At 48.3% G+C, this 11,610-nt stretch overlaps 1 protein-coding gene across 1 annotated transcript; it reads left to right on the top strand.

The window, feature by feature from the left end:
• The first annotated feature begins 394 nt into the window (after positions 1–394).
• Kcna1 (potassium voltage-gated channel subfamily A member 1) lies at positions 395–9,745 on the top strand. Its single transcript, XM_021165337.2, has 2 exons — positions 395–1,947; positions 2,319–9,745. The coding sequence occupies exon 2, from the start codon at positions 2,854–2,856 to the stop codon at positions 4,339–4,341; it is 1,488 nt and encodes a 495-aa protein (XP_021020996.1). The 5' UTR covers positions 395–1,947; positions 2,319–2,853; the 3' UTR covers positions 4,342–9,745.
• The last annotated feature ends 1,865 nt before the right edge of the window (positions 9,746–11,610 follow it).

The raw sequence follows: 11,610 nt of genomic DNA, 5'->3' as shown, positions 1-11,610 counted from the left end.
GGTAAGGAGTTTCTGGGATGAGGGACCAGTGTGCACTGGGTGGAGTTTAAGGTGGGAAGAAGTACTGTGCAATAGAACTCGCTGTTCGTGGAAGAAAAGGCAGGGTTAGGAATCTGGAGGAGAGGAGAGAACAAACACTTATTTTTTTTTTTTTTTTTTTTCCTGAAAGGAATGCTGGGGTCTGAATCTGGAGGAGGAATTTAACTAGCTGTATCCCTGGGATCCTTCTAGAGGCCCCTGCCTTACTAGCCACAATAGAGCCAGGAGGATGCGATCATTGACTTTGATTAAAGAGGTGGGTGGTGTGGGCGGCAGGCGCCGCCAGCCGCGGTGGTGCGAAGGGGCGGTACCAAGGCCGTGCCAGGAACCAATCAGCGGTGACTCTGGATTCTTCGGGGCTCCTCAGAGGCTCCGCAGCGGTGGAAGGACTGGAGCTGCTGGCTGCCTCCTCCGGTGCAGCCTGCATCCAGGTGCAGCCGCACTGGGGACGCGGTGCATATCCCTTGCTCAGACTGCCACTGTTGCGACCCTTGCGCGAAAATGTCCGGAGCCTAAAAAAGTAGTCCTGAGCGGCAGAGGGCCACTGGGTGGGTGGGTGGGTGGGTGGGTGAGTGGGGAGGTTCGGAAGGCAGGACTGAGGGTAGGAAGCGAATTGGGTGACTTGCTTCTCACGTTTGTCCCAATTAGCACCAAGTTGGCAGACAACCCACAAACCCACGAAGCCTTTGCTTGTCCGCCCCCGCCGCCTCCCTCCCCCCTCCCATCAAATTCTCTGCATTTCAGAATATTCTGACTGTAAGAAAACTTCATCTCCCCCTCCTCGGTTCAAGTGAAACAGACACTTGGCACCACCTTCTCCCAGTAACACTGTGTGGATGAATCCCGGAGATCCTCAACTGCAGCGCTCTTACCAAACTGCACCCTTTGGAGTGGGGGTTGGGGGGCTATGGTGGGCTGGGCAGAGAGGCCTCTGGGGGAGAGGCGGGGTGGCGCGGAGGAGCGAGATGCAGGAGGAGGATCGCCTGTGTGACTGCATCTAAAGCAGACTGGTCCAAGGAGTTCTGCCAGGGACACCACCGCCTGCATTGCGTCGGACCTGACCATCTCCAATGTGAAATTCCCGGGGAAGGTCGCTCGCAGCGGAGGGCCGTGCGTGGGCGGGGCTGCGGGCCGCAGGGAAAGAGGAGTTGGTGGTGGGCTTTTCGAGGAGGGGGTGCGGAAGAAAAGCTGTGCAGGCAAGGATGGGAACTGAATGACAACCCCCCTCTGCCAAACCACCCCCTCATATTTTCCATCTACCTCCTCGCTCCTGCCCTCCCCCGCCCTCCCCAACCCACGCCCGGGTGGGCCAATCGCTGCTCCGCATTCCAGGCGCTTTCTCAGGTTTCTGCTGATCTTGCAGCGCCCAGAAATGGACCGAGCGAACCTGCGGCCGCACGCTCCCTGCCCCACTCGGAGCTGCTGAAGGCTCGCGGCGCGCCGCGGAGAAAGGTCCGTCTGTGGTAGCGCAGGTTACCGGAGAGCCATGTAGAGCCAGGCTTTGAGCCGCCCGCCTCCCTCGGGATCGAATCAAGGGCTCCCGTAGTGTTCAGAGTGGGGGCGAGAGTGCAGCTTATCGCCATTTGCTTGGGTGATTCCGGAGAAGGTGGCCTTTTTGTTTTTCCACCCCGCATCCTCCGGGACTCCCTGCCCCAGAGAGAGGACAGCGTCTCCAGGTTGCTTGCACCGTCTGAGGATGGGGGTAGGGTACGGACGTTTCTTCCGTAGCTGCTCGATAAAACGATCGGGCTCCTGAGAGGAGAAGGACGCGAAACGCGAGGGGCCCGGAGCCTCTCGCACGCTGCTGCGGTGGTGGCGGCTGCTCGTTCCGGCTGCTGCAAAGGCGACCTGCCGCATTCAGACTCTCCGCCGACTCAGCACAGCCTCTGCGCCAAGCCGGCCCGCCAGGTAGGAAGCTCTCCAGTTCGGGGCTGCAGAATCGGAGGTTGGGGGTGACAGGGTGGGGGGAGACTGAGGGTGCGGGGTTGCTCTCCGGGACCCGCAGCTCCTTCAATATCTCTAAGCGCTTTTCCGATCTCCAGTTTTACGAAGTTGTAAACAGATCGGCTGTTGGGCGTTGGGAAAAGTGGGATGGAAGATTTCCAAACTTGGATTTCTGGGTGTCTGTTGTGTGTCTGTCTGTGAGTATGTGTTAACCCCAGTAAAAGTCCGGTGTGTTCTACAAAAGCTAGTAGTCTGTGCTCTTCGGTGTCTATAGGCTCGTCCCATCAGAATGCTTCTGATTTTCTACCCTCGTATCACTTTTTATTTCTCTGCAGCGTCCATCGATCGCCCCGGTGGGAGCTTAGAAGGCGGCAGGCGAAGAGGGGTAGGAGGGGGGAGAGCCAAGGAGCAGCAAAGTGGGTGACAGGCCTGGGGATCTGCTGAGTTGGCACTGCACCCTGTCCTAAGAGGGCTGCAGGAGGGGAGGGGAGCCGGGGCGAGCCCCCGAAGCGATGGCAGGTGTGCATTAAGGTGATCAGAGCAGGAAGAAAAACCCATTCACCAACATAAAAACAGAGCACCCCCCCCAAAAAAAAACCCCAAGAGTAGCAAAAAAAAAAAAGCTTCACTGGGGGACCTCAGGCGAGAGGGGTTTCCAAATTGCGTAAAAGGCAGCGTGGAGGAGGGGAGGTGATAACTAGCAAAGTTGCAGACCTCTGAACCTTCTGGCTCTGAAGCCCCTCCCTGTGAGCGTGGGGAAGACTCACTCTCCGGTGGGGGGGCCGCTTGGGTCCCCCCCACCCCTACTCCCTCGCTCCTTCACAACCCGGGCTCTCTCCTGGCCTCCTACCCCTGCACCCTGCTTTCATCATGACGGTGATGTCGGGGGAGAATGCGGACGAGGCTTCGACCGCTCCTGGTCACCCCCAGGATGGCAGCTACCCGAGGCAGGCGGACCACGACGACCACGAATGCTGCGAGCGCGTAGTAATCAACATCTCCGGGCTGCGCTTCGAAACGCAGCTCAAGACTCTGGCACAGTTCCCCAACACGCTGCTGGGCAACCCGAAGAAACGCATGCGCTACTTTGACCCCCTGAGGAATGAGTACTTCTTTGACCGCAACCGGCCCAGCTTCGATGCCATCCTTTATTACTACCAGTCTGGGGGCCGCCTGCGCAGGCCGGTCAACGTGCCCCTGGACATGTTCTCCGAGGAGATTAAATTTTACGAGTTGGGCGAGGAAGCCATGGAGAAGTTCCGGGAAGATGAGGGCTTCATCAAGGAAGAGGAGCGCCCCCTACCCGAGAAGGAGTACCAGCGCCAGGTATGGCTGCTCTTTGAGTATCCGGAGAGCTCAGGACCTGCCCGGGTTATCGCCATCGTGTCGGTCATGGTCATCCTCATCTCCATAGTCATCTTTTGCCTGGAGACTCTCCCTGAGCTGAAGGACGACAAGGACTTCACGGGCACCATCCACCGCATCGACAACACCACAGTCATCTATACTTCCAACATCTTCACAGACCCTTTCTTCATTGTGGAAACCTTGTGTATCATCTGGTTCTCTTTTGAACTGGTGGTGCGCTTCTTCGCCTGCCCCAGCAAGACAGACTTCTTTAAGAACATCATGAACTTCATCGACATTGTGGCCATTATCCCTTATTTCATTACCCTGGGCACGGAGATAGCTGAGCAAGAGGGAAATCAGAAGGGCGAGCAGGCCACTTCCCTGGCCATCCTCAGGGTCATCCGCTTGGTAAGGGTGTTCAGAATCTTCAAACTCTCCCGCCACTCCAAGGGCCTTCAGATCCTGGGCCAGACCCTCAAAGCTAGTATGAGGGAGTTAGGGCTGCTTATCTTTTTCCTCTTCATTGGGGTCATACTGTTTTCTAGCGCAGTGTACTTTGCGGAGGCGGAAGAAGCTGAGTCGCACTTCTCCAGTATCCCCGATGCTTTCTGGTGGGCGGTGGTGTCCATGACCACTGTGGGATACGGTGACATGTACCCTGTGACAATTGGAGGCAAGATCGTGGGCTCCTTGTGTGCCATCGCTGGTGTGCTGACAATTGCCCTGCCCGTACCTGTCATTGTGTCCAATTTCAACTATTTCTACCACCGAGAAACTGAGGGGGAAGAGCAGGCTCAGTTGCTCCATGTTAGTTCTCCTAACTTAGCCTCTGACAGTGACCTCAGCCGCCGCAGCTCCTCTACTATCAGCAAGTCTGAGTACATGGAGATCGAAGAGGATATGAACAATAGCATAGCCCATTACAGACAGGCTAATATCAGAACTGGTAACTGCACCACAGCTGATCAAAACTGCGTTAATAAGAGCAAGCTCCTGACCGATGTTTAAAAAGCAACAGGCAAGCAAACAAAAGCCCCAAACAAACCCCTTGGCGACTCCTGTCCCACTCTGTAGATACTTTACTAAGCAGTAGTCTTTGAATGCTTTATTTTACTGGCAATGCATTGTTGCATTGTGACTTTGGGGAGTGGCGAACCTGAAGCTTTCAAGATCCATTAAAAAAAAACAAACCAAACACAAAGCAAAAAAAAAACAAAAACAAAAACAAAAACACAAAAATGACCCAACAACCAACTATTTTCATTTTTATTAAAAAGAAAAGAAAGAGGATTTTCTTATAAATGCTGTCCATTAAGTAGTCTGTGTGAAATAAGACGATTTCCTTGTCCTGAAGTATTTCCAATCTTTTGGCTTAAGGTTTTTTTTGTTTTTTTGTTTTTTTTCCTAAAAATCAGATGACCACTTAGGAATATAAAAATTCAAATCTGCATGGAACTCCACTCTAAACTTTGGCAAACCACACAGCACATTTCAGATAGTGTGCTCTGTGGAACACTTTGTAACAGCTTCAGTGGTCAGTGGGGGGGGCGGGGGGGATGCTTTTATTTTGATCAACTGAATTGCATACAAGGCTAACAAAATCCGGACTAATTGAGAATGGTTCAGAAAGCACCTTGCAAATCTGATACTGGGCCCAATCTGTTGGGATTCTCTATCTGCCCCATTCTCCTAAATCCAGTCTATTCTCTAAGAAAAGGGTAACTTGATTAAATGAGTCGATTCATCTGTAGGGCTGCTAAGTTCTATCAACTGCAGATGATCCAAATATAGTTGTTTTTGTTTTTAACCAATCCTGACCCCTGACCCCTGACCTTCAGAAGTGGATGTAAAACCTTACCCTCCTTATTGCAAGAGCACAAGAGTTAAATGGTAAGCATGTTTGAATCTGATAACATTTATTTTATAATCGCATGCCGAGAAAGTTAACCCAGACAATAGGGAATAAGCTTACATTGAAATTGACTCTTCTAAATATAGGCCCTTTTCATTTGCATTCACCAAAAGTGCACTCCTTCATTTATTAACTCTTTTCTTAGCAACTAAAGTACTGTATTTAAGTACATACATTAGATGGGGACAATCCCTTTTCGGAGCTCAAAGCATGTTCTCTTAGTCAGCATTATGGCCTATTTGATTAAGATATACCTTGAATTAATTAATGCATGATTTCAGTGATAAAAATTAGAAAATATTAAAAATTACAAGTCTGTGGGACGAAAGGCCCAAAGAAACACTTGGGGTGGGGGTGGGGTGGGGGACACTCCCATCAGTTTTCCTGCCTTTGCTCAGGGAAATGCCAAGCTTCTGTGCAGGTATAGACAGAGAGAGGACCAATATGCCCATCCTTTAAGGGAAAATTGTGGAAAACTAAATAAGTCATCAAGGTATTTACTAGACCTAAGACAAGCATTCTTACTAGCTGAACATAAATACAAGCAAAACAAGCAAGCAAACAAACAAACAAACAAACAAAGGTGCAATATTGCATGGTTTCTTGGTGCATTCTTAGGATGTAAGTGATAATGCTGACCTCTTCATGCATCCAGAGCAGAGCCAATTTCTTTTTTGCAGTCATGATTTGAAGTCTATAGAGACTTCAGCCCTCCCCCTGAGGCTCCCTGAAGAAACTCAGCCAATTGATTTAATACTTGCTTAGTGCCTTTATCTGTACCCACAGTGAACTGCAGAAAGTGCCTCTGTAACTCAGCTGGGAAGTTATTTAACAGAAGGGAGGAAGGGTTGGGGCACAGACCTTTTGCTTTTCGTTTTCTTTGTTTTTTTTCCATCCTCACCGTCTCACTTCACCACTGTGAGAAGACCTCTCCACCCTCAAAGCCCCCAAAGAAGAGAGAGAGAAAGCAGGTGCTGTCTCTCTTGGCCCTCTACCGGGCTGGGCTTAGTTGATCTCTTTGGCAGCCTGACTCTGGATATGAACTGAGACCCATCTTTGAACTGGACACGAACTATAAACCAGTTCTCTTCTGTTCTGTGCTGTTTTGTTTCTTCTCCATCAGTAGCCAAGAGAAATGTTTTTGGGAATGTGGAAGGCCACTCTGGACATATGAAGCTTCCTCAGGTTCAGTGGCTCCATCTCCCCCATCTCTCCCTGTCAGCTATAGCACTTCGCAGATCTCTGAGAGTCTGATCTTTGGGGATATTGTTGTGAATCATGGGGACACTTATCTCACAGTGACTTGCCATACGCCAGCCATCTTGGGCCAACCTCCTATGTATCTTTCCTATGATGCTCCTCTGATTGTCCCACCGGGAAGTCACTTCACTGGCTGAACATCTGACTGCTGCTGCCCCAGCCACTGAATCCAGAGAATGGTGGGGACCCCATGTCCAGCTGAAAGATCATCATATCACACAGGATCTGGAGTCCAGCAGCTATTCACCATCAGAGAGGCGTTCATTGCCTTTTTAAGGACGCCGGAGTGGGGAATCTTCATTCTGCTTTTAGCATGTGGCTGCCTACTACTGTTTGCCTTACATTCTTGCCTGGCTTCTTCTGGAATCTTCCCTGGTACTTCTGTACCTTTCCCCCACCCGATCTTTAGACTAGAAGTGAGGCCATAAACCAAGAAACTATGAGGACATCCAGGCTATCTAGCTCATTTGAAAGGAGATGGACATTTTCTTTCCCTGTGCAATTTTTGTGAGTCTTCAGGGTGTTACAACATATATCCTAGAAGATGAGGTGCCAAGAACTGCCCAGCCTCTGACTATAGGGTACTATACCCTGCTGTGTGTTGCTCAATCTTTGAACCTTAGATCATCGCTCTGATCTTTCCTTCCACATGATTGCAAGTGTCCAGTTGGGAGAAAAATGCCAACTCCTCCCCCACTCTCCAGGAATATCTTGAACTTTTATTTTGACTCTGAGATCTAGGACACAACAGAACTCTGTCAACAGCAATAATCCACTCAGTACTATGGGATGGATGGGTTAGAAGATGCGATACTGAGCCTGAGACTGGTCAGCCAGCCCCTGGACATGAGACCTTCTTCTTGTAGCGGTGCCCTGGACAGGTTGACACGCGGGTGTATGTTACAAGACAAAGTGCTGCATGTGGTGAAGTGGTCTGCCTGGGGCTGTGGGATGTGCTGCTGTTATGAATTTGGAGTGGATGGGGGATACGGATGCTGGTTATCCATCTGTAGCTCATTGCAGTGAGCGTGATGACAGGGGGCACGGGGATTATCTGTGTAGCATAGGCATGTGACCTTTGACTAAGCTCTTACCCCTGCACTGTAATGTGCTGAAATGTCTTTGTAGACCTGAAGGTGCACTTAACTAAACTGCCTACTAAGGAATGACTCTCATCTGGTCCACTTCACACTCCCTTCCCCAGGTGTTTGCCCTTTCACCCCCTTCTTAGGTATTGAGCCTTGATAGCTCAAGCCCCAATGCTAAGACCCGTTTTCTCTGGAAGGAGAAGACTTACGATATACTGATAGCCATAGCCCATCTCTTCCAACATGTAGGGCCCTAGTTCCATAGGGTGCCCTTGGAAGGATCAGGTCATCCTGTGGCTATTAGCCATCCCAGAATCTCTGAAGTGCTTAACTCACTTCAAGTGATCTGAATCAGAGAGACCAAAGATATTAATTTTCTCTGTCCTCAGATTTCTAGAAGACAGACTATGGCTAGGAAAGGGTTAATTTTGGTTTGGGCTTTCTCTCTCTCCTTTCTCCATCTGTACACATCCCCTACCTCACTCCCCACTTGAGACCTAAATTTTGAAGCTCAATGACCTCTGTTCACTGGGAGTGTGTTTGTGGGTTAGTCCAGGATATCAGGTCCAACAATTTCCCCCACACTGTAGTCAATGGACAGTCATTTTCTCTAACACAAAACTGTGTGGTGGATTTAGATTCCACTGAGGTGGAACTGGAGTTACCACAGCCTTGATCTTCTTGAGACTAGACAGAACAAGAGTGGTGGCTGAGAAATACATTTTCCTAAGTAGAAAGGAGGTACAACCCATAAAGGACTTTCTTCACATTGAGTGTAGCAGTTATGACTTTTTCAAATTAGAGTCTAAAGGAATCAGTAAAAAAGTAAAAAAGAAAAAAATTAGTTTTCAACCTCATGCTTCATATAAGAGGCCTCAAAGCACATGCTTATTTTTTTTAAAGCAACTTTAAATTTTAATTTCTTGTTTGGTAGATTAGCTTGAACAAAAAGTAGGAAATGAACGTTAGCAGAAGGCAGTTCCCCATTTTCTTCCAGGGATGACTTATTCCTGGGAGCAGTGAGAATTGGTGGGTGGTAACCATCCATAGTATAAAATTGTTAGAAAGAGTATAAACTGCCAAACAACCACGTTATCTTCCAGCCCTTTTCCAGGAGTGAAGCCTTTTGATATTTATATTCACTTGGAGAAGACAAACAAACTAGAGTTTGAGGAATCGACCCAGGCTTGGTTGAAGTGTTCTCTCAGGTGGTGGACTCTCACCTACAGCAGGGTCCAGCAGGACTTACATTTATAGCACAGGACTTCAGGGTATATGCAGACATGTCTAGAATGACTCAGGTAACCCTTCAAGAATTGTACATTACTTATCGCTTTTGTAAAGAAGCAAGCAGGAACTGAATTGTTAACCAAAAGTATTCCATTACCTTGGGCCACTGTGCAAACTCATTCAGGGCATACACATAATGTTAAAAGCTCCAGAATCAAGTGGCAGCCTCTTTTCTCATTGACTCATGGGAGTGCCAATGTGTAGGAAAAGCATTAGGCTCTGCTGTCTTTCGTACAGCTTGGGGAAGGTTGACACTAGTCACAGTGATTTTCATTTAGGGGTTATTAGGAAATTTGTGATATGAGACTTCAAAAGATCTAGAAAGTCCTCCCCCCTAAATCAAAGAAGAATTAGAAATGGATAAGGAAAGAAAATGGAAGGAGAAAGTACCCACAGAAAATGCTAGGTCAAGAGTTGTCTTTCCTCTTCAAAACTTGCAGAAATCTACTTCTTCAATGCACTGTTTAGGAGTCATGTACGAAGCAGCCATAATTTGGTGACATGGTCTTTATGACATACCTCTAAGATTAAAGATAGACTATTCCTGAGGCTAAAACTACAGTCCAGAAGTATTAATCTGATGTGCACCCTCAGGACGACAAACCATTGAAGCTGATGAAGTTCTGTTTTCTTTCTTGGCTTTGCCAATTGCTTCCTCCTTGAGTTAAGGACATGTCTCATATCATCGCCCCTGCACTTGCCCTGCCCTAACCGTTTACTATGTTGGGTTGAGGATACTGAAAGTTACGAATGGAGAACCTAAGGATGCGCATAGTTTTCATCTATGCAATTTTACTTGGTTCTGTCACTTCATGATCTGTTCATATTTGGCATCAATTAAAGATAATTTTTAAGGATCTTATCATGGAATCCCTGGACTGTTTCTTTGTACCTTGTTTAACTGGTCTTTTTTGAGGGGAGGCCCTCTACTTATACCCTCTGCTTTGGGGTCTAGTTAAAGGACACAGTGATGACTTAAGGTAGATGCCAGGAAGTGACCTCATTTCCTTTGGGGCTGGTGGACAGTTGCTGGCATCCGAAGAGGTGCCCTGGGGCTTGCATTTTGAAGATCAACTCACAGGTTGGTTTTAGACAGGATCCCAGACCTTTGAGAGTTGGCCTGTGCAAATGGTGGGGGAATTCAGCTTTGCAAGGGGCAAAGAAATGAAGCTGAAGGGAGTAGAACCATTAGTCATGGTTTGAATTTGAACAGTTTTCCAGCCCTGCCCTAGAAGCATTTTCGGAAAGGTGTGTGTGTGTGTGTGTGTGTGTGTGTGTGTGTTACTCAGAACAGTGCTATGACATGGTATCAAATGACTTCTGAGATATCCAGTGCTGTCAGTAGTGATTTTGATGTAGAAAGAAATAAGTTCATAGGTGCTGTTTACATTCAGTTTCCTACATAGTTCTTTGTGTGGTTAACATTTCTTTCTTCCCTTTCAACACATGACTTGATGCATTTTCTAAACTTTAGACCTCTCTCTTTCCTTGAGAATGTCACATTGTACTCCACTTTTATGTCAGAGCAGACAGGGCTCCATGCTTCAGGACAGAGATCTTCCGAGAGCCTAGTGCTCCTGGTGATGGGGTACCATCATGGAGTTCACTTGCACCATGGCCTGGGTAATCTAGAGATGGAACCTACTTTTGATATAGACGTTGCTACCAGAAAGAGAGTCTGAGGCTAGGAAGGAAGCTGTCTGTGAATTTTCAGTTATGGTCAAATTATAGGTCAGGCTAAACTGGAGGAAGGAGAGAGCTAGCTAATGCCAAGGGCAACAGAGACACAGGGGCCGGGGAAAGTAAGACCTTCAGTATGTGTCTCAGAGCTCAGCATTCGAATGGTCTGGAAGTAGAGGCAAACAGAGATGGGTAGGGCCAGAGGCAACACTGCAACTGGAAGCTGTGCTTGATCATGGAGCATTTGGAAGTTGGTCATGCCACTTTTAGGGGAGGCCAAACAGAGAAGTGAGAGCAGACAAAAGGATGGGATTGGGTCACAGCTCCATTGTGATTAGTCAGGCAGGTAGCTGCTTTCTGCAGTCAGTTTGATTCTAGATGTTGACCAGGCTGGAGGGTGGAGAAAGGCAGGTGCTGGGCTCAGCAAAGTGCCTGGCTGCAGGGCTTAGAGGAGGACAGGACTCAGCATGGTTGGGCTGTCATCACCAAGCCCCATTGGGAACCCGCTGAGTACTGGTTTTCAGAACACCCTACCTCATTCGCTTGGGAAGGAGAGTACAGTGGTACTTGGGACCTAGCATCATACTGATTAATCCCACTTTTAAGGATGTAAGAATACATGCACTTAAAAAAGGAATCTTAGATCAGATGAAAATAAAAACCTTTTGACATCATTAACAACAGACTACTAACTTCCACCCATCTCAAAGCCAAGAATGTCACCAGAAAGCATCCTGGGCCCATAGAGAAGCCCCTCCATCTTGCTGTACCTGCCTCTCTGATGTACCCACCAGAGTATTTTACACTTGCCATGATTTATGGCTTTCTTTGTTCTGTAAAACTATAAAAATTCATGAAAATGCTCCCATGTTGGAACATATAATTTTGGGGTAACCTAAATCTATGCTCCTGGTTCTGTGGTCACTTAAATGGCTTCTTATTCCCCTCTCCAAAAACCAACCAACCAGCCAGCCAGCCAGCCAGCCAGCCAGCCAGCCAGCCAGCCAACCAACCAGCCAGCCAGCCAGCCAACCAACCAACCAACCA

The sequence above is a fragment of the Mus caroli genome, chromosome 6, assembly GCF_900094665.2.
Source record: "Mus caroli chromosome 6, CAROLI_EIJ_v1.1, whole genome shotgun sequence".
NCBI lineage: Eukaryota > Metazoa > Chordata > Mammalia > Rodentia > Muridae > Mus > Mus caroli.
Note: the sequence above shows the minus strand (reverse complement) of the source record. Positions and strands in the feature narration are given on the sequence as shown.